Genomic DNA, 25,407 nt, shown 5'->3' on the forward strand with positions numbered 1-25,407 from the left:
CACACACGACACGCCTGACAGCAGTCAGCTGAGACTGAAGAAGTCCCTTGGATGAGTGGCGAAACGTTTCTCCCACAAAACGCTACGTCCAGATGAACAGAATCAACTTTTGGAGATTTACTTTCCTGGATGATCGAGAATGCATCAAGATGTTTTAAACTGGAAACTATTTAAATAACACATGAAGTCATATTTCACAGTGTTTTTAAACAAACTGAATCATTTTATTAAAATAAAGTTGGTTTTATTCTGAAAATCCTAAGAGTGGAAACTGATCTGGCTGAACTTTATTTTGAAGAGTCTATAAATATTGATTATTGATTGGTGCTGTCTGTCAGATCATGTTCACCTCCAGCTGCTGTCTGCCTGGACACTGATGACATCATGAGCTGTGAGATCTGTGATTGGCTGCTGTGTGTTAGAGCTCAGCTGCACTTTCAGTCACTCACAGACTCTCACACACACTCTGTGAGGTCCACACACACAGTTTAACTGTCAGAGAGCTGCTGATGAAGATGAAGGAGCTGCTCCTCTTCCTCTCCTGTGTCCTCTGTGTCTCTGCTGACGGTGAGTTTGTCACTGTAAACAGCAGCTTATTGATCAGGTTATTGATCAGGTCACTGATCAGTGTTTGATGTGTTTCAGCTCTGCACAGTGACATTGCTGTCGGTGGCTGTTCAGACTCTGATGGAGAGAACATGTATGGACTGGATGGTGAAGAGCTTGCCTACGCAGACTTCAACAAACAGGAGTTTATCTACCCTCTGCCTCCTTTTATTGATCCTATGACTGTACCAGGAGGTTATGAATCATCTGTGGCTTTTCAACATACCTGCAGAGAGAACATGAAGCTTTTTGGTAAAGGCATGAAGGACTACCCTCCAGAACAGGGTAAATACAACATGTAACACCTGTCTCACCTCACCTGTGTTTACCTGCACGCTCTGTAGAGTAACACACTGATGACATCATCAGCACTGATTTACTTTGTCCAATCAAACACAGCCAGCTTCAAACTGATTAAATATATGAAATAATTCCACCTTAAGCACATTCAGACTGATCATGTGTACAGAAACACTGACGTGTTTATATTTGTGTTTATATTAAAGATCACAGTTTATTTTATTTTTCCTCCTCTTAGTTCCTCTGAAGCTGAACTGAGTCTGTCTGTAGTTTAACTTCATGATTCTGACCTCACTCTAGCTTCTCTCACACAGACAGTGATGACATCATCTGAGTGAACACCTGAACGTTTTATTGATGTTTATTATCATCATGATCACCTGCTGATGGGAACCAGCTGAAGCTCTGATCCTCTGCCTGATGTGTTTGTGCACAGATGCTCCTTCAGCTGTGATGATCTACAGCAGAGATGAGGTGGAGTTTGGAGAGAAGAACACTCTGATCTGTCACGTGACTGGTTTCTATCCTGCTCCTGTCAACGTCTCCTGGACCAAGAACGGACAGAAGGTCACAGGATCCAGCATCAACATTCCCTATCTAAACAAAGATTGGACCTTCACCCAGATCTCCAGACTGCAGTTCACCCCACAGCAGGGAGACATCTACAGCTGTGCAGTGCAACATCTGGCCCTGACAGAACCACTGACCAAAATCTATGGTGAGAAAACTTTATTTAAACACAGAACACTGACAAAAATACAGAGGTGTCTGTCTCCAGATGTGAAGACTGAGCCCAGTGTTCATCAGAACAGCTGGATCTGATCTGAGCTGACAGTTTGAGACAGATGTGTGTTTTTCCTCTTTGCCTCCAGATGTGAAGGTTCATGTCTGTGTTTGTGTCTCCAGAGGTGGATTCGTCCGCTCGCTCTGATCCAGGTGTTGGACCCTCTGTGTTCTGTGTAGTGGGTCTGACTCTCGGTCTGCTCGGTGTGGCTGCTGGAACCTTCTTCCTCGTCAAAGGAAACGAGTGCAGCTGATTGGCTCACGGTGATGATGTCATCATAGTTCTACAATGAGCTCATAATGAGTGTGTGTTGTTGTTGTGTGTGCAGAGTTCACCTGTAATGAACTTCTGCTTCCTGTCTACCTGTCTCACCTGCTTTAGGTTAATCTCCTGTATGAGCTGTCCTGTCACCATCTGTGTGAATAAGGTTCAACTCTGGGATTCAAAGCAAACTAAAGCTCCCTCGTCACAGTGAGTATCTCCACCATCCATCCAGCAGATTCCACCTGGAACCTTTTCCTGCCACAAAAACAAAGGAGACAAAAGTCAAATTAATGAGACTGAGACCAGTTTTATCTGAACTCAGTGTCAGGTGACCTCAGTGTGTTCATAAACTTCAAAGTAATAAATCCACAAATTTGTCTGAGTGTTCTTCCTGTGTCTTTACAAATATTCATGGATCCATTTCACTCTCTGTGGTTTGTTTCTGAGTCAGGAGTGTCTGAGCAGGTTCATGTTTCCTGTTTATAATCATGTGATTATTATCATGCTTCCCTTCATTGGCTTCCTGTTAAATCCAGAATTCAAAATCCTGCTCCTCACATACAAGGTCTTAAATAATCAGGCCCCATCTTATCTTAATGACCTTGTAGTACCATATCACCCTATTAGAGCACTTGGCTCTCGCTCTGCAGGCCTACTTGTTGTTCCTAGAGTATTTAAAAGTAGAATGGGAGGCAGAGCCTTCAGTTTTCAGGCCCCTCTTCTGTGGAACCAGCTTCCAGTTTGGATTCAGGAGACAGACACTATCTCTACTTTTAAGATTAGGCTTCAAACTTTCCTTTTTGCTAAAGCATATAGTTAGGGCTGGACCAGGTGACCCTGAATCCTCCCTTAGTTATGCTGCAATGGGGTCTGGGGGGCTGTCCCAGGCTCTGTGGGGCCGGGCAGTGCTGCTGCACTGGGCCCCGGTCCGGATGGGCCTGAGCCCCCTTTCCCTGGCGGGTCGCGGAGTATGGGAGTGCCTACTGGGGTCAGCGGGGGAGCTGGCCCCAGGGAGGGGTCACTTGCCCGTCCCTTCCTTCCCTCCCCATCTCCAGCTGCCTCCCTCTTCCAGCTCCACCACAATCACCCACACATGCAGTGCCTTGGGGTGAAGGTATGTCACCAGGGTGCAGGGGAGGCATCCCCCTGTCATGGTCCTGGGCCATGTTGGCCCAGTGTTCTTAGTTTTCTTGTATGTTTGTATTTTGTTCCTTGCTTAGGCCATGTTTTCTGAGTTGCCCTGTTGTGTTGTTCCCTAAGTGTTTTCCCTTCATGGCTTTTACCCCCTGTGTGCCCCTCTGTGTATCTGTGAGCCCTCGTCTCTCCTTATGTTTTATTCCATGCTTCCCCTGCCCATTATGTCTAAGTTCTCCCCGTGCTCTCTCTCCCCCCTGTGTGCCCTCTATGTATTTATGAGCCCTCGTCTCCCTTTGTGGTTGTTTCATGTTTCCCCAGCCCGTTATGTCTGTGTTTTCCCCGTGCTCTCTCTCCTCCTGTCTGAACCTCTGTGCACTTCCTGTTTACCTTGTGACTCTCACGCCCGTACATGTCATGTTCAGTTCACCCCGCCCTGTCTCGTTATGATTATCAGTGTCACCTGTGTTCCCCGTGTGTTCCCACTTTCCTCGTTAACCCTCTGTGTATTTCTGTCTGCGTCTCCCTCTGTTCAGCGTGACGTCGTCCCTCATGTTGTGTGGATCTTCCTGTGTCTACCTGCGAGTGTTAGTTTACTTTTCCCCAGTTTAGTTTTGTATTTCCTGTGTTCTGCCGTGCCAGCATTAAAGCTGTGTTTCTCGAGTTCATCCCCGTGTCTGTGAGTTTTGCATTTGGGTCCTCCTCCTGCTTGCCACACAGCCGAGCCTTGACACCCCCCCCTCTGTCCCCTTCTGGCTGCCTCTGCCTCAATTTTATCCCACAACTTAGACATCCACATTAGTCACACCCTCATTACACATACATATAGGACCTTGGGGGTGGGCACAATCACGAAGTCCATATTACCATCAGGGTGTACACCTCACCCCTGGCGTCGTTGCCCACCTCTCAATTTTAAATACACTTAGTCATTGAGGGCTATCAGAAGGGACTATGCGCTTACCTGCTGCTCTCTGGCAGGTAGCTCCATGCCCTCCTGGGTTTTAAATGCACCTTAGAACACACATGCATCAACACTACAATGAGCGGGTGGAGGGAGGTTTGGAGTCTTCTCTCACCCCCATTCTCTGCGACCTGCTGGAGCAGGGGGGCTAGGAGGAGTTGGCCGTCCGACTGCGGTCTGGAGTGTGGGGCCTCCCTGCTGCTGCTGAGTCGGGGCGGTCTGCCTCTCCCCACCGCAGGGAAAAGGGTAACACTACCTGTGTCTGGGTGCAGTTCCCCCCTCCAGGGGCAAGGGCACCTAGACCCGGTTCATAGAGTACGCTTGGGGAGTGTGATCGTGTGTACAGCGTCTCTTTATGTCTGTCTCCACGTTGGTTGAGTGTGGAGTAAGTGCATATGAGAGCATGAGGGGGGGAATGGATGTTTGTGTCTGTGTGTGCCTGTATGTCTGTGTCTATATGTCAGGTTGGGTATCAGACGCCACCTCTCTGGGGACATCTCAGGCCCTCCAAGGTTTGGAGGCCTATCTCCACCCACCACCACTTCCCCTGCCGGTGGCGGACTCCCTCAGGTGTCGGTGCGTTGGTGGTTCTTTGTGTCTGGGGATGGGCGTCCGAGTACACACCGGCTCACTCCTTGGCGGCTGCTTACCGGGGCCTGGAGCTCTGGCCACTTCGGAGGTGGGGTGCTCGGTCACTCAGGCACAGCTGGCTGCCGGCGGAGCTCACGGGCGCGTCACTGCACCCCCCCCCCCCGGCTTCTGCTCCGCGGCTGCTGAATGAGCCCTCATCTGGGACTCTCCTCAGCTCTTTCTGGGACAGTGGCGCGGCTGCCCCTCTGTGGGTCTTCCATGGTCTGTGGTGTTCTGGAGTTTTGATCTCCTCCATAGTCAATCAATCAATCAATCAGTCTTTATTTATAAAGCACTTTTCATACAAAAAAAATGTAGCACAAAGTGCTTTACATAGTTAAAAGCAGCCCACCCCACCCTCCAACTCACTCCCCACACTCTCAAAACATAAATGATGTGAATACACACATATCCCCCCCCCCCCCCCCCCCCCCCCCCCCCCCCCACACACACACACACACACACATACGCACACTTAAAGAATAAAAATTGGGCTGGGTTCACATGAGCCAAGTGAGGAAACACTATAACAGGGAGTCAAAGGAGCTTGGAAAGAAAAGCGTCTGGACTTCTTTAAGTTGCTTGAAGACGTTTCACCTCTCATCCGAGAAGCTTCTTCAGTTCTAAGGTCAAATGGTGGAGAGTCCCAGATATAAACCTAGTGGGAGTTTCCCCCCACAGAGGGACAAAAGGACCCCTGATGATCCTCTAATCGCCTGAGCCAAGGTGTGAAATTGGGTGTGGGTCCCAATCAGCCAGAGTTTCGGGTGGGTTCATTGTGAAACCTGGCCCCACCTTATCATGCGATTTCCTGAGATCAGATGGCCCAGGATGTGAGTGGGCGTTAAGGCGTCTGGGAAGGGATCTCAAAACTGGATTATAGATGGCAGAGAGTTGGTGTCGTAAACCCCGCCTCTGTTTAAAGATGGTCGCTCACAGTGGACATAGATGCTTCTTTCACTCCTCTTTCAAACCATCTGTCCTCTCTGTCCAAAATGTGAACATTGGCATCCTCAAAGAGTGTCCTTTATCCTTAAGATGCAGATGGACTGCTGAGTCTTGTCCTGTGGAGGTGGCTCTTCTGTGTTGTGCCATGCGCTTGTGAAGTGGCTGTTTGGTCTCTCCAATGTAGAGGTCTGGGCATTCCTCGCTGCACTGTACAGTAGTGATGGGATTTCCGGCTCTTTTTAGAGATCCGGCTCTTTCGGCTCGGCTCACTAAAAAGAGCCGGCTCTTTCGGCTCCGATCCGGCTCTTCAGGTTGTTTTGTTGCTTTAATTAATTTATTATTCACAATAATATGAAATTATGCACAAAAGGAATTACTAACGTTAAAAAAAAGTGGTTTTATTTATATATGTTTATATATAAATATATGCGGTGGCCCCTAGAGACAAAACACGTACAAACTCCAAAACACATTTCTAGCATGAACTGAACTTCCAAAGCAGAGCTACTAGATCACTTAAATTACACAATTGAAAGCATGTGTGTATTGTTTGTGTATTTATACACAGGCACTCATATATATTCAAATAATTTAAAAAAAAGTTCATTTACCTGTTACTACCACACACCAAATCCGGTCGTTGGTACTTGCTGGCTTATGTAGCCACTAGGTAAGAAAAGCTCAACACTGCGCCCAGCATCCTGGAGCACTTCTGTTGTCTTTTGTACGTGTTTTGAGTTTTTATGTGCTTCTTAGTTTTTACGTGCTTCGGAGTTTTTACGTGTTTTGGAGTTTTTACGTGTTTTGGAGTTTGTTCATGCTTCAGAGTTTTTACATGATTTGAAGTTTGTATGTGCTTTGTCTGTAGGGACCACCGTAAATATACTTTTATTTATTCACTCCACATAAAATGTAATAAATAAATCATATAATACAAAAATCAACTATTCACATTTCAACTTTTAACTATTTAAATTTACAGCTTTTTCCTTTTAAACAAATTTAAAGTGAAACAACACAAAACACTGCAAACCACAACACAATTAAATATAAATTATAATATGAAAACTAAAAGAACATGCATATTCTCTGTCATATGGGCCTGCATGAATAAACTTTCTGAATCCTTTATCATCTGCAACCGAAAATAGTTGTGGATGATTACTATACCTTTCTAATGTGACGTTGTTGTCCCTGGCTCTCTTTCTCTCTCTCTCTGGCTGTTCCTGTGCTACTGAGTGTAACTACCGCCCCTCCCCCCTCTGCCCAGCGTAAAGCACAAGGCTCGCGTGCAGAGTGAAGCGGAAAAAAAGTGCGAGAGAGAGAGAGAGAGAGGGTGAGAAAAAGAAAAAAAAAAAACACGTGACAGCTCGCGATAAGGAGCCGGCTCGCGTCATTCACGTCAAAGAGCCGGCTCTAAGAGCCATTTCGTTCGCGAATGACCCATCACTACTGTACAGCAAACACCACATTGTTAAGTCTGTGTTTTGGCATTTTGTCTTTCCTTTCCTTTGACTACGATGACCTGGATGACTGAGAACCTTCACAGACATCTCCTCCATACCTGCTTCATGCCCTGGAGGACGGGGCTGTGGCCCCCCCACACCCTCTAGCACAGGGGTGTCAAACTCAAATACACAGTGGGCCAAAATTCAAAACTGGGACAAAGTCGCGGGCTAACGTTAATATTTATCGAAATATATTTATTCCTCCAGATATAAGAATGAATCTTTTCTTATGGACTCAAACACGTTTTGCTGAAAAACTGAATATGGAACAAGCAAAGCTTAATACTAAACAATATATATATTAGCTGTATAATACCAGTAGGCCAGCTCTAATAGTAATTTGGTATGGCTTCGTGGGCCAAATGTAATTAGGCTGCGGGCCAAATTTGGCCCGCGGGCCAGAGTTTGACACCTATGCTCTAGCAGATCATTACATGAAGGAACCTTTTAAAAAAACAAGCGCGTCCATGCTCACAGGTGTACACACGGGTGATCACACCCACAAACTACACCCTTTTTGGCTCCTACCTCAAAGCACACTGTGTTCTGTTGATCTTATGTGCTGCACAATAATGTTTAATATTTAGTATTTACTGTCATATTCCCATATATCATTGTGATGCTGTTTATTCTATTACTCTTGTTCTCTTCTGCTTGCTTTCTTTTTTCTTTCTCAACAGGTGATCCAGGTGATCGATAGATGCATTTTTTTCTCTGCTTATTCTCTTGGTTTTTGTTTTTTTGCCCTTCTCCCCCGTCCCTCTTCCCCGCTGTTTTTTCCCCCTCTTTCCTTTCCTCATTCAAGTCTGTCCCGTATCTAGCAAGTGAAAATAAAAATAAAATAAACAATAAAAGGTGAATCAAATAGACCATTACGGCAAGGCTGGGATGGTCCATTTGGTAAAGTCCATCTGTTGGGCATCTTTCTTCGCCTTTAAACAATAATTCTGATGGCAAAAGAACCAAACAGGACAGGCAGAAAAAAGAAATAAAGTTATGCTGCAATAGACGTAGGATGCCGGGGATTCCCATGATGCATTGAGTTTTTCCTTTCCAGTCACCTTTCTCACTCACTATGTGTTAACAGACCTCTCTGCATTGAATCATATCTGTTATTAACCTCTGTCTCTCTTCCACAGCATGTCTTTATCCTGTCTTCCTTCTCTCACCCCAACCAATCACAGCAGATGGCCCCGCCCCTCCCTGAGCCTGGTTCTGCTGGAGGTTTCTTCCTGTTAAAAGGGAGTTTTTCCTTCCCACTGTCGCCAAAGTGCTGCTCATAGGGGGTCATATGATTGTTGGGTTTTTCTCTGTACCTATGAAGCGCCTTTGTTGTGATTTGGTGCTATATAAATAAAATTGAATTGAATTGACTTCATTGGTCACAGATGACGTTACTGAATTCCAGTATTTGAAAGCAATTTCAGATTGAACACACAGGCCCTTTAACTCTAATAAAAGAGTCTGTGTGTGTGTGTGAGTCTGCTGATAACAGCAGTTTAAATAAAAATCAGTGAGTGTTTATAGAAATGAATCCAACATGTTTATATTCCTGCTGTAACATGTTTTAATATCTGACATTTCTGAAGTATGGAAGGCATCCCTAAAACAAGTAAAGGATTAATGAGATAAACCAATATAAATGGAAACAAAGTTCATAACAGCTTATAGAGTTTACACATGTACCTGTACTTGAAAAAAAAGATCATTTCTAATGAGAATGCCTTTAATACCTTTTCATAAATCATAATAGGCTCGTCACCCATCTGGCTGTTAAAGAGGCTGCTGTTTCTAGGAGCCGCCACCTGGAAAACACAGAAATTGTAATTGTGCATGAAGTGTATGCACACCCAGACAATGTGTAGTTTTTAAAATGTGATGATATTTGTGTGTCACAGCTTTTAAAACATGCTTTAACTGACTGCAGTCATTTTAATGCAGACAGACTGCCAACATGCTGCAAACAATCGAAATAAGACTGCATGATGGGCATGGCGTCAACGTGTTAACGAGCTAACCGCGCTAACACGTTGATTTCGTGCAGCCCCTCGCACGGGCCGATCTGTGGTAACTCGTTAACGGAGATTTGCCGTGTTAATGCAGTAATGGCGTTAACATCATTGCAATTTTCACCAGCTAATAATAGTTAATTGACATATTAACACAAATGCCAGCTTGACCCCACTGAGTCGAAATCTTAATGACGTTTTATCGCTGACTTGATGCACTAAAGTTGCTTTACCGTCTGCAAATGGTTTGGTTGTACCACAGTCTCCAACCACTGTTTTCCCAAGTGTTACTGTAGCACAAAGGAGCCTGGTGGTGCTACTTTGGGAGGAAGTTGGGCTTTGTAAATGAAAATTTATTGAAAAAATGTTTTTAACCGTGTAGGCATGTTAGCTTTCACACTTACACATGGATTAGTGGACTTGTCGGTGCATAGGCAGGAATTTGGGATGTTGAACTTCCAGTCCCAGTAGCTCTCCAGTCCGCAACACTCCAACTGAGATGGAATCAGAGAAGAAAATAAAGAGACAACAGCAAAACAACCATCTCCTAATCCCTTCTATAAACAGTTAAGTCTGACCAAACAGCATCTGATCTGTGCTGCTGAAAACTGTATCAGTCATGCCAGGACAGTGTGGTGGTATTTTTGGAAAAATATGTCCGTCACAAACAAGAAATTTATGAGTGTTATCTTTCTTTTGTTGAAATCAAGAATACTGCATTTCTTCTCTGTTCTCACTAGAGTTCTCTATAAAACATTAAAACAGCTATTTTAAGTTGCTAATATTATAAAAAGAGCATGTGCCTAGCATCCAGTTAAGTTGTGTATCAGCATTGTTTAGTTACGCCATTAGCCTTACATATTGTATGTGAGCTCTGTTTTTAGTTAGTTTTGTTTGATCACCTCTGAAACTACTTGGAACTGCAATTCTACAAGATTATACTTACAAAAACTGGCACGGGCTATCCATTATCGTTGCTCACAAACATCTCTATGACCTCATCGGCTATTATTTCCTTGTGCTGTGTGTACACTACTGGCTGCAAGTAATTTTCAGTATAAGCTGGCAATATGAAGCCTCAAATTGATGCTGCAAAATTTTGTTATCTGAAAAACCTTAAATTCGTTTACTCATTAATGGGTGGTGAAGCTAGATGAATAGCACACACACACGCACATCTTCACTCACAACTTCACAACACAAGGTTACCTACTTCTGTCTGTATAAAGAAAAAGAAAAAAAAAGAAATGAATCCAACATGTTTATATTCCTGCTGTAACATGTTTTAATATCTGACATTCCAATGACTGAAGCAGCATTTACACTGACTCTGACAATCACGTTGAGATGAACTCTTTTCCTCGTCAACAGTCTGATCACTGACACATCTATGAGCTGAAACGTGCTGTTAGACTCTGACTGAATGTCTCCATTGAATATGATTTAGTCTGTGTGAATATCTAAACAGAAAATGTGAATTACAAACATTTAAAGTTCATCTGAACCTTTGCTCTGAATGTAGCAGTGAAATGTGATTCAGCTGCTCTGGAGCCTGAAACTTAAAAATAAATCTATACTACATAATACATCACACTGCACATTAACTAAGAAACACATTTCATGAGACGCATTGTCTGTCCAATATCCATGAGATCTGTGCCGTCCACACAGAGGAACATCAGAACTCCACAGAAATGTTTCACAATAAGAGTGCTTCTGTCCTTTTAAGTTGAAAGAGACAGGAAGTGTGAGTATAAACAGTGTGATGCAGTAAATTCAATTGATCAAAAGTACTGAGAAAGAGCGGATTACTTATTATTAATGAAGAAGAAGAGGACAGGTGTGTAAATATGACCCCTGTTAATATGAGAGGTTATCATTATTATTACAGCAGTGCATTAGTGGTTGATTTAATGTGGTGGCAGGTAATTAGATTCATGAGCTCTGACTGAATACAAATGAAAACAGGAGATTTTGAGTAAAGAGGAAATGTGCTGATGACGTCACAGAGTGCTGCTCTCTGCTTTTAAAGCTTTAAAGCAGCACACTCTTCCTGGTAACAGATGATGCTGTGGTCATGTGACCTGTCCTCTGTTTTTAGAGCAGCTCTCAGTCAGACTGAGTCAGTTTGTCAGGAGAACTCAGGAACATGGCTTCATCCTTCCTCTGCCTCAGCCTCCTCTTCATCAGCCTCAGCACAGCAGGTACCATCAATACACTGATTAATACACTGCAGAGATACACTGATCTGTAATCAGTATAGTGATCAATAAATGCATCAGTGATCAGAATCAGAAAGGGTTTTATTGCCAAATGTTGAGCAGATTAACAACATTAGGAATTTGCTGTGGTGCTTAGTCGCCTCTGTCAGTGCGCCCCAGGGTGGCTGTGGCTACAATGTAGCTGCCATCACCAGTGTGTGGATGGGTAGATGTTGTGTAAAGCGCTTTGGGGTCCTTAGGGACCAGTAAAGCACTTTACAAATACAGGCCTTTTACCATTTACTTAGTGCAAAACATTCTGTCAGACAACGCTTAAATAAAGATAAAAATAAGAATTAAAAGTGCTAAGTAGATAGATGTATACATGATCAACATAAGTTATTTGTACATCTGTACACAGCAGGTGTGATCAGCTCACAGTCTGATGTTGTGTTTGTCCTCAGATGGATTCAAAATGTTTGTGGTGTCTCGCTGTGACTTTAACTCCACTGAGCTGAAGGACATCGAGTACATGAGATCTTACTATTACAACAAGATCGAGGTCGTCAGGTTTGACAGCGATGTGGGGAAGTTTGTTGGATTCACTGACTTTGGAGTGAAGCAGGCAAAGTACTTTAACAGTCAACCAGGACGCCTGGCTGCAGCGAGAGCTGAGAAGGAGAGGTACTGCCATAACAACATTGGTCTCTGGTACAAGAACATTCTGTCTAAATCAGGTGAGTGTGCTGGTCTGTGTGACATCATCAGGTGTTCATGTTACTCTGAATCATTCATGATGGACTCACAGCTGCAGGTCAGACTCTGGTGATCAATAACTGTAATAAATCATTGACTCTGAACACTCTAACCTCAGTCTGTGGCGCTCCCTGCTGGTGAAAAAGGCAAACTGCAGCTGTTCATTATAACACACTGATGATTCATTAAACCTCTTTAAGCTGAATTATTGCTCATATTTATTTTTAAATATTTCCATATAAATATTTCTAACAGCATGAAGCAACCTGACAGGTTGATAAAACACTTTTTCCTTCTTATCTTCTAATTCATTTATTTTAATTCAGACAAAAATGAGAAACACTGATGTTTGTTTGAAGGCCATCTGCAGGTTATTTATTGATTCTGAATTTCAGAGCTTGTGTAGCAGCTTCACACCTGCACACATTATAGCTCAGATCTATGAGTCAGTGTAACAGTGGAGTTATTCAATATACTGAAACAATTATAAAGTTCCCATTACAACCCAGAGGAAACACACACAGATATTTTCCCCTGTCTTTTTAAATAATTCATTGGCTATTTTGGCATTTAATGTTCATATTTATTTCAGCATTTTGTGACTGTTTACCTGTGAAAAGGACTCAATGAATAAACTTGACTTACTTGAATGAAATCAGCTCGTAGCAGCAGCTCAGAGGAGCATGAGGAGAACCAGCTCAGACCTCCTGTGGAGGGGAAGCTGTCTGAGAGTGGAAACTGATTCTGCATCTTCTGCTTTTGGGCTATAGATGACTAGATTTACGAGTGCACATAAATGCACCACGAGTGTTGACCAGGCTGTTTACAGGAGTGACTTCGTCTCTGTGCAGTGAGCAGGAGAGCAGAGCATTTTCCTCCATCAGCCAGCAGCTGTTTTGTGACCCATCTGTGTGTGACTTGTGGATCAATACGATCAAATACACCGACAGAGCGCCCCCTACTGGCTCTGGATGCTACAGTCTGACCAGACTCCCTGCCCCCCACTCTATAATTTCTGTTCAGGAATCAAACAGCTGGATGAGCAAAATTTCAAACTGGGACCAGCTGTGGATTCAGTCCTTTAGTTTCATGTTGATATATTAAACAGAGTGAAAGCAGGCTGGCTTCATCTATGTGTGGATGATCTATAGCGATAGTTTATCATCTAGTCTCCATGTGTCAGATTTTACTTTCAAACCACAGCAGCTGATCTGCAGGAGCAACAGTTCACTGATGGTTCACACTGGTTTCACTGGTTCAAGTCTGGTAGATTTCCAGCACATACAGCTCTGCATGTCTTACTTTATAATAATAATGTTTACAGCCTGATGATGTTTCTCCTCACAGCTGATTCATGATCTGATGTCAGACTGGTTATATGTGACTCTACTGTTGACAGTATCTTTATTAATACTCATGTATACAATCATCCCTGATGATATGACGTTAACAATAACAGAAACTCATAATATCCTCTAGTTAAGCCGTACATCAAACTTCACTCCACAACACCTGCTTACAGTCAGCATCCTGCCATGTTGGTCTGCAGCGTCTATGACTTCTATCCCAGTAAGATCAACGTGAGCTGGCTGAGAGATGGACAGGAAGTCACCTCTGATGTCACTTCCACTGAGGAGATGGCAGATGGTGATTGGTACTACCAGACCCACTCCCACCTGGAGTACACACCCAGGTGAGTACTCCAGTATACTCCGGATTACCACACAAAGATCACTACTCTCCTCAGTGACAACAATACCTATGAAGCCTTAAAGCGAGACCACACAAGCAGCTACAAAAAGAAAGTTATAGCTTGCCTTCAAGACCTTGAAAAGGACAAAATCATTGACCGCCTCACATATCACTGCCTTTACCCAGGCGATGCCATACCCTGCATAAACTGCATAGCATAAACTCAGCCACTTATAACATTGCTAAACACCTTGCTACCATCCTTGCTCCTCTCGTGGGGAACACCCCACACCACATCAAGAACTCCACCGACTTCACCGACAAGGTCCAGAAACTTCCCCTGGATCCAGATGAAACCATGGTGTCCTTTGATGTAGTCTCTCTCTTCACTTGCATACCCACCACGGAGGCAGTGGAGACTGTCAGAAAACGACTACAAGAAGACAGCTCCTTGGAGGACAGGACCAACTTCACACCCGATCAGACCTGCACACTGTTAGACCTCTGCCTCACCACCACATATTTCAAATGATCAAGTGATCAAGATGGCGCCGAGTATGGCAGCCTCGTCGCGAGCTCCCCCAAGCAACGGCTTTCTTCTGTGTTTAATTTTACTTTTCCTTTATTTTTTCACGAGCAGCACTTGTCTCCTTGTGTACGACCGACAAACCTTACTGGACATAAAAGACCGACTTTCTTATAACTTTCCGGAGTTCAAGTTTTGCAACACGGACGCTCCGTTTGCAGACCCCCCATTCATCTCACCTGAGACGCCTTTGTTCTCTGGCCCTGGAGGCCGCAAACGCCGACGCAGAGGGAGAAGATCTGGCGTTCTGGTTCGACTGAGACGGCGCACTTACAGACCACCGTTACCCAGTTTATTACTGGCTAATGTGCAGTCTCTGGAGAACAAGCTGTGCGAGCTTCGGGCACGGATCTCATTCCAGCGAGAGATGCGGGACTGCTGCGTGATCTGCCTCACAGAAACCTGGCTATCGGACAAGGTACCAGACTCCGCAATACAACTGCCGGGGTTCTCCGTGCATCGCGCGGACAGGTCACAGGATCTTACTGGGAAAAGCAGAGGCGGTGGTGTGTGTTTCATGATCAACAACAGCTGGTGTGATTATGCGAACGTGCACCCGGTCAAATCCTTCTGCTCACCGGACCTGGAGTACCTGATGATTAAGTGCCGGCCATTCTGGCTACCGAGGGAATTTACAGCAGTGATTATTACGGCTGTTTACATTCCCCCACAAGCCGACACTGACCGTGCACTCAGGGAACTGTACAGCGCGATCAGCAGCGAGGAAACCGCACACCCAGAGGCAGCGTTTATCACAGCCGGAGACTTTAATAAGGGAAACCTGAAGAAAGTCTCACCAAAACTCCATCAACACATCCTTTTTAACACACGTGGAAACCGGCAACTCGACCACTGTTACACCTCTTTCCGGGATGCGTACAAAGCCCTCCCCCGCGCCCCATTCGGCCAATCAGATCACTGCTCCATCCTGCTCCTGCCCGCCTACAGGCAGAAGCTGAAACAGGAAGCTCCAACCCGGAGGGCGGTGCACTGTTGGACGGACCAATCGGAGTCTGCGCTGCGGGACTGTTTTGATCACGCGGACTGGGAAATGTTTCACGTGGCCGCCAGAGACATTGATGAATACACAGACTCAGTCTGTGGATTTATCAGGAAATGCGTGGAAGATGTCGTCCCATCCAGAACAGTCAAATCCTTCCCAAATCAAAAACCCTGGATTAACGGAGATGTTCGCGCGGCACTGGCGGCACGGAACACCGCCTTTGCCTCCGCGAACACATCGGACTACAAACACGCACATTACCAACTCCGGAAGACGATCAAAGCAGCCAAACGTGAGTACAGGGACAGGGTGGAACAACAGTTTGACAACCCTCGGAGTATGTGGCAGGGACTAAACACGATCACAGACTTTAGAGGGAAAACCAGCACACCGCAGACCACGGCCTCTCTGTGTGAGGATCTAAACGTATTCTACGCTAGATTCGACACAGCGAACACCATGAGACCGGACAGTGTGCGCACCGCGGATGACGTCAGTGCGCACACTGTGTCTGAGGAGGATGTGCGGAAGTGCTTCAGGAAGGTGAACGCACGCAAAGCTACTGGTCCGGACGGGGCCGCGTCCTCAGGTCATGCGCGGCTCAGCTGGCTGGAGTGTTCACGCACATCTTCAACCTTTCCCTCTCTCTGTCTGTAGTCCCAGCCTGCTTCAAAATGGCCACCATCGTCCCTGTACCCAAATCCTCCACCATCTCCTCATTGAACGACTGGCGACCTGTAGTCCTGACCCCCATCGTAAGCAAATGCTTCGAGAAGCTGGTCAGGGACTTCATCTGCTCTGCACTACCCGACTCACTGGACCCTCTACAGTTTGCATACCGCCACAACAGGTCCACTGATGATGCCATAGCCCTGACACTACACACTGCCCTGTCACACCTGGAGAAGAGAGACACGTATGTGAGAATGCTGTTTGTAGATTACAGCTCAGCATTCAATACCATCGTTCCCTCGAAGCTGGACAGGAAACTGCAGGATCTAGGACTGAGCAGCTCCCTCTGCAGCTGGATCCTTAGCTTCCTGTCTGACAGACGCCAGGTGGTCAGACTGGGCAGCATCACCTCATCCCCCATCACACTGAACACTGGTGCTCCACAGGGGTGTGTACTGAGCCCTCTCCTGTACTCACTCTACACCTACGACTGCACAGCCACTAACAGCTCCAATATCATTGTGAAGTTTGCGGACGACACTACAGTGGTGGGTCTTATCACCAACGGTGATGAGATGGCTTACAGGGAGGAGGTCAGCGCCCTGACCCACTGGTGTCAAGACAACCATCTCACCCTCAACGTCGCAAAGACAAAGGAGTTGATAGTGGACTTCCGGAGGTGCAGAGAAGTACACACCCCCATCACCATCAACGGCGCTGCTGTGGAGAGAGTGAGCAGCTTCCGGTTCCTTGGTGTACACCTGGCTGAGGATCTTACGTGGTCAGTACACACAAACAAAACAGTGAAGAAGGCGCAGCAGCGCCTCTTCTTTCTCAGGAGACTGAAAAGATTCGGCATGAGCCCCCGCATCCTCAGGACCTTCTATCACTGTGCCATTGAGAGCATCCTCACTGGATGCATCACCACCTAGTATGGCAACAGCACCGCCTACAACTGCAAAGCTCTCCAGCGAGTAGTGCGGTGCTCTGAACGGATAATTGGAGGTGAGCTTCCCTCCCTCCAAGACATCTACAGGAAGCGGTGCCTGAGGAAAGCGGGGAGGATCATCAAGGACTCCAGTCACCCCAGCCATAAACTGTTCAGACTGCTTCCATCAGGAAGGAGGTTCTGCAGCATCCGGTCCCGTACCAGCAGACTGAGAGACAGCTTCTTCCACCAGGCCATCAGACTGCTGAACACTTCATAGACACCTCAGCTTCACTACTGGAACTTCAACATTATGCACTCCATACTGTATATAAATGCCACTTGTTTTGCACATATTCAACTCTGTATATTTTATATATTTTATTATTATTATTATTATTTTTATTTTATTTTATTTTTTTACTATTTAATTTGTAAAAATGTGTATACACACACACACACACACACACACACACACACACACACACACACACACAGGAAAATATTTAGTATACACATCCAGAAATGCATACACTATTATATATTGTACATATATTTATTAGTTTCAGGTTGGCCATTCTTGTATTTTGCTCGTTTGTGTTGTTGTGTTTGCACATCTCTGTTGCTTGTGGGGCTCGCACACAAGAATTTCACTCGCATGTGCTGTGCCAGTGTGCCTGCACATGTGATGTGACAATAAAAAGTGATTTGATTTGATTTGATTTGATTTGAAATACAACGAAGGCTTTTACAGACAAAAACATGGCTGTGCCATGGGCTCCCCGTGTCACCTATTGTAGCAACCTTTACATGGAGGAAGTGGAAAGGAAGGCTCTTGGCTCTTTCAAAGGAAGAGTACCCAGCCACTGGTACAGATATGTGGACGACACCTGGGTCAAAATCAAGACACAAGAAGTGGAATCCTTCACTGCGCACAATAACGCTGTGGATAAAAACATCAAGTTCACCAGGGAAGACACAAAGGACGACTGTTTGCCTTTCCTGGACTGCGCTGTGCACATTGAAGAGAACGGCAACCTCAACATCGAAGTTTACCGGAAGCCCACACATACGGACCAGTACCTCCTCTTTGACTCCCATCACCCTCTGGAACACAAACTTGGAGTAATTAGGACCCTACACCACCGGGCAGAACATGTTCCCTCTAGGCCGGAAGGAAAAAAGAAGGAACACACACATGTAAAGGAAGCACTCAAAACGTGCGGCTATCCTAAATGGGCGTTTTTAAAGTCAGCAAACAGGCACAGAAAAGAAGATCAGACACCAGCGAGGGAGGATAAGAAGGACAGACGCATGTCTGTGAAGGTTCTCAGTCATCCAGGTCATCGTAGTCTATGGAGCTTGCAAAGAAAAGCGTCTGGACTTCTTTGAGTTGCTTGAAGACGTCTCACCTCTCATCCGAGAAGCTTCTTCAGTTCTAAGGTCAAATGGTGGAGAGTCCCAGATTTAAACCCAGTGGGGGTTTCCCCCCACAGAGGGACAAAAGGACCCCCTGATGATCCTCTATCTAATGAAATGAGCCGAGGTGTGAAAACGGGTGTGGGTCCCAATCAGCCAGGGTTTTGGGTGAGCTCATTGTGAAACCTGGCCCCACCTTATCATGTGATTTCCTGAGATCAGATGGGCCAGGATGTGAGTGGGCGTTAAGGCGTCTGGGAAGGATCTCAAAACTGGATTATAGATGGCAGAGAGTTGGTGTCGTAAACCCCGCCTCTGTTCAAAGATGGTCGCTCACAGTGGACATAGATGCTTCTTTCAGTTTTCTTTCGTGGTGATCGTGGCTCAAAGAGTTGGCAGTTCATCTTGTAACTGGAAGGTTGCCGGTTCGAGCCCCGGCTCAGACAGTCTCGGTCGTTGTGTTCTTGGGCGAGACGCTTCACTTGCCGCCTACTGGTGATGGCCAGAGGGGTCGATGGCACGATATGGCAGCCTCGCTTCTGTCAGTCTGCCCCAGGGCAGCTGTGGCTACAACTGTAGCTGCCTCCACCAGTGTGTGAATGCGAGAGTGAATAAATAGTGGCATTGTAAAGTGCTTTAAGGGCCCTGAAAAGCGCTGTATAAATGCAATCCATTATTATGATTTTCAAACCCTCAAACAGAAACTGGTTCACCCGAAAGACAAAACTCCAAAACACAGACTTAACAATGTGGTGTTTGCTGTACAGTGCAGCGAGGAATGCCCAGACCTCTACATTGGAGAGACCAAACAGCCACTTCACAAGCGCATGGCACAACATAGAAGAGCCACCTCCACAGGACAAGACTCAGCAGTCCATCTGCATCTTAAGGATAAAGGACACTCTTTCGAGGATGCCAATGTTCACATTTTGGACAGAGAGGACAGATGGTTTGAAAGAGGACTGAAAGAAGCATCTATGTCCACTGTGAGCGACCATCTTTGAACAGAGGCGGGGTTTACGACACCAACTCTCTGCCATCTATAATCCAGTTTTGAGATCCTTCCCAGACGCCTTAACGCCCACTCACATCCTGGGCCACCTGATCTCAGGAAACCACATGATAGGGTGGGGCCAGGTTTCACAATGAGCTCACCCAAAACTCTGGCTGATTGTGACCCACACCCGTTTTCACACCTTGGCTCATCTGATTAGGTAGAGGATCATCAGGGGGTCCTTTTGTCCCTCTATGGGGGGAAACTCCCACTGCGTTTAAATCTGGGACTCTCCACCATTTGACCTTAGAACTGAAGAAGCTTCTCGGATGAGAGGTGAAACATCTTCAAGCAACTTAAACAAGTCCAGACGCTTTTCTTGCCAAGCTACGTAGAATGAGGTCCAGGAGCGCCATTTCTGATGATGGAAACCTGAACAATTTTTAATATGAGGTCTGCAAGTTTAAATGTTAAAAGTTTTAGATCTGAGAGTCACTGATGTTTGTGTTGAAGGTCTGGGGAGAAGATCTCCTGTAAGGTGGAGCACGCCAGCCTGGAGAAACCTCTGATCACTGACTGGGGTAAATACCTGTCTGTATCTACACACCTGTACACACCTGTACATACCTACCTGTCTGACTCTCACCTGTGTGACTCAGATCCCTCCTCAGAATCGTCCATGCCTGAGTCAGAGAGGAACAAGCTCGCCATCGGAGCCTCAGGACTGATCCTGGGTCTGATCTTATCTCTGGCTGGATTCATCTACTACAGACCAGTTCATACCTGAAACCAGTTTAGAACCAGACAACTGTTAGTTACATTAATGTTTCAAACACAGGTTTTTACTGTTGTTTTTGAGGACTCTCAGACCTGGTTCAGGCCCTGAAACATGAAACTTTACTGAATCATTGCCATTGATCTGTTAAAACCAGTGTCCATGGTTTGTTTTCAGAGTGTGTTGGTGACTGTGTCCTCATCTCTTCTTCTTTCAGGTCTTATCCTGGTTCCCACTAACTGAGCCTGGGTCCTGGTTCTGTCTGATGTTATAAAATCTGCTGTTTCCTGTGTTCAGCAGACTGATGATGATGATGATCTCTGTCTGGACTCTAAACCGATCCAGGACCATCTCAGTGTTGTTAGTGGTTGTTGTGGTTTTACTGGGAAGCTTTTGGACCATGTTTAACATGGACTCTTGTGTTTGATGCTTTATGTGCACGTCTGCTGTTTAATCCATGTGATGTAATCCCTGTAATCCATGTGTCTGAATGATTCGGGTGTTTCTGCTGTTCTGATTACCATAGATGACAGATTTTTACTGGAGGTCATTGTTGCAAAATAAATGACTCAAACTTTGAGCTGTGTGTTTGTTTACCTGTATCCTGTTAATGTCAACCTGAGGATTGAATTATTGTCACAGAAACCAGTCTGTATACCAGTTTTAACCAGTTTAAGTAAATAAATAAGTTATCCATCCATCCATTCGCTTCTGCTTCTGCTTTTCAGGGTCGCAGTGAGGCGCTGGAGCCTATCCCAGCTGTCATAGGGCGAGAGGCAGGGACACAGGGACAGACAACCATTCACACTCACATTCACACCTAGTGACAATTTGGATTATCCAATTAACCTATCCCCACAAGCTGCATGTCTTTGGACGGTGGGTGGAAGCCGGAGTACCCGGAGGGAACCCACAAACACGGGGAGAACATGCAAACTCCACACAGAAAGACCCCGGCCTGATGTTGGTATTGAACTCAGGACCTTCTTGCTGTGCGGCAACAGTGCTAACCACTGTGCCACCGATAAAAATAAATAAATTAATTAATTAATTAATAAAATTTTAATTATATAGCACCTTTCTAGATAGAATCACAAAGTGCTGCACATAAGATAACAAGTCATAAAAATAAAAAAGAGTATGATTTTTACCTAATAAGTAAATTTGTGACCCACCACACAATTAGATTTATACTGAATATAAAAAATAACTCATAATCAGTTGATAACAATTTAGTCAAAGTTAATCACGTAAACATATATTTAAAATTAATATTCTGTACCTTTAAAGAAGCCAACAAAGTCCTTTCATGATTCATTTTAACATTGCTGCAGTTTTAATGTTCAGATAATGATGTCAGGGCAAAATGATGAAGTCCAGATTTCTGGGTGGATATGATATCAATGAAACCAGGCGTGAACATTTGATTAAGAGGCCGGGGTTTATCCAACAACACTGACTGTATCACAGGATTAAAGCATAAATCACAGGATATCAGTTTGTATACAACAACGAATGTCAGCTGACATATTCACACAGTGACTTTGTTCAAACAACTGAAACAAAACGATTAACACTGAAGTGTTTAAAACTGTTAGGATGCCTGAGTCGTTGACCCGGAGTTTTGAGTTTATTACATTATTTATCGTTTCTAGTCTTTGGTGTCTTTGTTAGAGTTCTGTCTTATGGTTTACGTCTCTGTTCCCTCTGTTGCAGTGCCTGCCTGTGAGTTTGTGTCTGTAAGTTCAGTCTGTTATGTTTCCTGTTTTACTTTGAAAGTCCGTGTCTGATGTTAATGTGTCTGGTTGTGCTTCCTTTGTCTCGTTAGGCCTGATTTGCCCCCAGAGTTTCATAGATCAGTATTATGGGTATGTGCAGATATATATAGCTAGTCAAGTGGGGGGTGGCAATAGTAATTCTGGACTTTATGGTAAAGATTGGGAAGAGAATTATTAATGGATTGTCTGTGTTTACAGGAGAAATGTTAGCAATTCTATTAGCAGTACAGTGGGTGGAAGATTTGAGGCCGCTGAAAACGATTATTTGTTCAGATTCAAGTGCAGCCTTGGTTTGTCTACATGTAGCCGAGTGGTAAATTAATAATAATAATTTCCATTTTAGTTAACCAGGCTACATACAGACTGGTCACTCGAAAGGTAGGTCAGATATTTTATTAGAGGTTCAGCAAACTCTTTTCAGGATACATATGATGGTCTGTCAGTAGTGTTTGTATGGGTCCTGGCTCACTGGGGTAAGGGGGAATGAAGCAGCGGACAGGTTAGCAAAGGCAGCCACTAATCATGAGATAGTTGATCTGGCGGTGAATTTTGGTCAGGAGGGAGTAAAGAGTATTATTAAGCTAGAAATGAGGGGTAGATGGCAGAAACCGTGGGAAGAAGACAGGAGGGGAAGGTGGTTATATAAAATCCAAAGGGGGGTGGGAGTGAGGAGAGCCACAAGAAGGAGTAGGCGAGAGGAGGTGGTGGTGTCAAGACTGAGATTTGGACATACGGTTTGAATTCCACACTGTTCTTGATAGGGAAGCATGCCTCGGGGAAATGTGATTATTGTGGAGAGGATGAAACTTTGGAGCATGTTATTTTGCAGTGTCAGAAATATACGGTATAGAGGAGACGGTTGGTCCAAAATCTCAGTAGCATTGCTATGAAGCTTGATCTTGTAGGGTTAGTACAGAAGGAGTCAGGGGATAAATGTTATCAGGCTTTTTTTCAGTTTTTGAGAGAAGAAGAAGAAGAAGAAGAAGAAGAAGTGTCCGTGTCGCAGACCGCGAACAAGTCCAGACGCTTTTCTTCCAAGCTCCTTAGACTACCCTTATCTACCCTCATCGTGCTGTGTGTTCTGTCTGCGTGAGCTTATTTTGTATTCAGTTTTGTTACCCTTTGGAGTTCAGCGTTAAAGCTGTTTAAGTTCAGGTTTGTGTCCAGAGTCTGCACTTTGGGTCCTTTTCCTGCCTGCACACAGCCGTCACATAACAGAGGATCGCGGATGGACCCCGCAGACTCTTCAGCCTTTGAGTTTAACGCTGAGATGGAGCAGATGATTAAGCTTCTTGACCGCATTGCCCAGGCCAAGGATTTGAGGACCATGGCGGACGGGCTACGCGCAGTAGATGCTGTCATTCAGAGCATCCCTCGGCTAACTCAGTTTTCTATGGACACTGTGCTGGGCAGCTCCATAGCTGCCTGGAGGGAGCAAGTCAGGGCTGGCGAGCTTGCTCTCTCTATCTCTACCTACACTTCTTTACTGCCGCCCCAGGACAACACACACTCTCCACCTGCCTCATCGCTACCACAAACTTCCTCTCCCTCCCCACGCCAGCCGGGACCTCGTTCGCCTGCCTTTTTCCTGGCGGCTATGTGGTCGGAGGATGAGGAGGAGATCTCCATTTCTCCACCGGTTCCTGTTCCCTCATCCCATAGGAAACGGCACCCTCGCCACCAACACTCCTCTCCTCAGTCATCTGTTCTGCCACCTGTTCCTGCTGAGGGGCGAGGGGCCCGTCCGGCCTTCGCCTGTTGTTCCTGCTGGGGTTTCTGGAGAACCGCTTCAGTCGTCTGTTCCCGCTGGAGGGTCCGAGGAACCGCTTCAGTTGTTTTCTGTCTCTGCCTGGGGGTCCGAGTGGCCCGTCCAGCCTTCTGCCTCCACTGGAGGGTCCAAGGGGCCCGTCCAGCCTTCTGGCTGCACTGGAGGGTCCGAGGGGCCCGTCCAGCCTTCTGCCTGCACTGGAGGGTCCGAGGGGCCTGTCCAGCCTTCTGCCTTTGCCGGAGGGTCCGAGGGGCCCGTCCAGTCTTCGTCGCCTGCAGCGCCACCATCTGCGGCTTCCACGCCGTCGCATGCAGCGCCACCTCCTGCAGTTTCCACCTGTTCCGTCGCCTGCAGTTGCCATGCTGCCATCTGGTCCTGCTTCATCTTTGCCTGAGGTCTCCAAACCGTCTGGCCCTGCCTCACCTCGTTCTGTCCGGCCTGCTCATGCTCGCCCTGTCCGGCCACTTTCCAGGCTGATGGCTGAACGTCATCGGCAATGTCGACGCCCTCCTGAACGGTGTCGTTCTGTGCTGCCTTCCACGCGGCCAGCCTCCGGACCTGCCCAGTCGCCACCGCTGCCCTCTGTGAGGCCAGCCTCCGGACCTCCTTCGCCTGCATCGCCGCCGCTTCCCTCTGCGCGGCCTGCCTCCAGACCTCCTTCGCTTGCCATTACTTTTCACACGGTCGGCCTCCTGAACTGCCCGGGTTTGGACTTTTGTGCTGTCAACCTCCAGGCCGGCCCCCTGAACTTTTTTCGGAACAGTTTTACTGGCCGCCTGTACCTTTTGTGACCCTTTTTTGTTTGGTCGGTTTTCTTTGAGTTGTTTTCTGGGCTCCTGTGTTTGCCGTTTTGGTTTCTGGCTCTTTGTGTTTCGTTTGTTTCGAAACGGGCCTGTCTAAGGGCCTGTGGGCTGAAAACCTGTGCCAGTTCTGACAAGCAGGCCGATGATTTTAGAGCACACTGATGCAGTGTGCTGCAGTCTGTTCCTGTATGAAGGCTGAGGGAGTGGAACCAGCAGGTGATGGAGAAGGTCATGATGCTTTCCTCCTGAGAATCTCCTCTGTGTTGGCAGAGAATTTCAGCAGGTTGAGAGATTTAAGAAACAAAATAAAACGTACAGCTCTGCTATCAATCTCAACATAAATAAGGACAGGAGAGTAAACAGCAGTGACGTTTGTAGGGTTACTGAAGTTGGGCTGCCTGGTATATAATTATGTGCTGTGTGATCGCTAACGAACTGAGGACTTAATAAAAGTTAACATGAGGGTTCCTGATGGTCAGGGACAAATGCAATCACATGGCAGGATGCTGTAAACGGACCAAACTTCAGTCAGGAGAACAACTGAGATAATCCATCCACAATACGAGGTTAGTCATTAATATACTGCTGCTGGGCTGGGCTGGAGTTACATCGTAAGGGTCTAAGGAGCTTGGAAGGAAAAAAAAGAAGCCATCTATGTCTACTGTTAGCGACCATCTTTGAACAGAGGCGGTGGTTTACTACACCAACTGTCTGCCATCTATAATCCTGTCTGTCAGTGTGCCCCAGGGTGGCTGTGAATGAATGAATGAATGAATGAATGAATGAATGAATGAATGCTTTATTGGCCATATGCAGGTTGCCCCACAGAGGAATAGGACCCCCCCCCGACTTACACACACAACAACAAAGACAACACAAGGGAAT

General features: G+C 45.9%; 2 protein-coding genes and 1 long non-coding RNA gene across 5 annotated transcripts; 2 read left to right on the forward strand and 1 right to left on the reverse strand.

The window, feature by feature from the left end:
* Nucleotides 1-452: 452 nt before the first annotated feature.
* Nucleotides 453-8,469, forward strand: LOC147333427 (H-2 class II histocompatibility antigen, A-U alpha chain-like). 2 transcript variants are annotated; one of them, XR_015125476.1, is made up of 6 exons: nt 453-567; nt 646-891; nt 1,343-1,624; nt 1,813-1,953; nt 2,072-2,161; nt 8,278-8,469. XR_015125476.1 is itself a non-coding variant. In XM_086267564.1 (5 exons), the coding sequence occupies exons 1-4, from the start codon at nt 510-512 to the stop codon at nt 1,941-1,943; spliced, it is 717 nt and encodes a 238-aa protein (XP_086123690.1). In that variant the 5' UTR covers nt 453-509; the 3' UTR covers nt 1,944-1,953; nt 2,072-3,934. The 2 variants fall into 2 exon arrangements, 1 of the variants encoding a protein (XP_086123690.1); XM_086267564.1 differs by lacking the exon at nt 8,278-8,469 and having other exon boundaries at nt 2,072-3,934.
* Nucleotides 8,470-8,722: 253 nt separating this feature from the next.
* Nucleotides 8,723-10,668, reverse strand: LOC147333428 (uncharacterized). The gene is made up of 3 exons (XR_015125526.1): nt 9,552-10,668; nt 8,872-8,943; nt 8,723-8,741 (listed from the first exon to the last, which is right to left on the reverse strand). It is a non-coding gene; the product is annotated as an uncharacterized LOC147333428 (long non-coding RNA).
* A 584-nt stretch (nt 10,669-11,252) lies between these two features.
* LOC147333429 (H-2 class II histocompatibility antigen, E-S beta chain-like) lies at nt 11,253-20,866 on the forward strand. 2 transcript variants are annotated; one of them, XM_086267519.1, is made up of 6 exons: nt 11,253-11,351; nt 11,813-12,085; nt 13,584-13,797; nt 19,912-19,979; nt 20,058-20,208; nt 20,391-20,866. In XM_086267519.1, exons 1-5 carry the CDS (start codon nt 11,297-11,299, stop codon nt 20,183-20,185), a joined length of 738 nt encoding a protein of 245 aa, XP_086123645.1. In that variant the 5' UTR covers nt 11,253-11,296; the 3' UTR covers nt 20,186-20,208; nt 20,391-20,866. The 2 variants fall into 2 exon arrangements, with proteins under 2 accessions (XP_086123645.1, XP_086123653.1); XM_086267527.1 differs by having other exon boundaries at nt 20,058-20,171; nt 20,339-20,866.
* The last annotated feature ends 4,541 nt before the right edge of the window (nt 20,867-25,407 follow it).

Source organism: Aulonocara sp. 'chitande type north' Nkhata Bay, linkage group LG3, assembly GCF_057382095.1.
Source record: "Aulonocara sp. 'chitande type north' Nkhata Bay isolate Kocher_YH1m ecotype deep benthic linkage group LG3, A_spYH_male_GT1.1, whole genome shotgun sequence".
NCBI classification, from domain to species: domain Eukaryota; kingdom Metazoa; phylum Chordata; class Actinopteri; order Cichliformes; family Cichlidae; genus Aulonocara; species Aulonocara sp. 'chitande type north' Nkhata Bay.

Bases quoted from the DNA above. Each gene is read 5' to 3' on its own strand.
- LOC147333429 (XM_086267527.1), top strand. From the start codon at position 11,297: ATGGCTTCATCCTTCCTCTGCCTCAGCCTCCTCTTCATCAGCCTCAGC. The intron at 11,352-11,812 runs GTACCATCAATA...GTTTGTCCTCAG, and splicing joins CATCAGCCTCAGCACAGCAG to ATGGATTCAAAATGTTTGTG. The intron at 20,172-20,338 runs CAGTTCATACCT...CCAGTGTCCATG, and splicing joins TGGATTCATCTACTACAGAC to GTTTGTTTTCAGAGTGTGTT.
- LOC147333427 (XM_086267564.1), top strand. From the start codon at position 510: ATGAAGATGAAGGAGCTGCTCCTCTTCCTCTCCTGTGTCCTCTGTGTC. The intron at 568-645 runs GTGAGTTTGTCA...GATGTGTTTCAG, and splicing joins CCTCTGTGTCTCTGCTGACG to CTCTGCACAGTGACATTGCT. The intron at 892-1,342 runs GTAAATACAACA...GTTTGTGCACAG, and splicing joins GGACTACCCTCCAGAACAGG to ATGCTCCTTCAGCTGTGATG.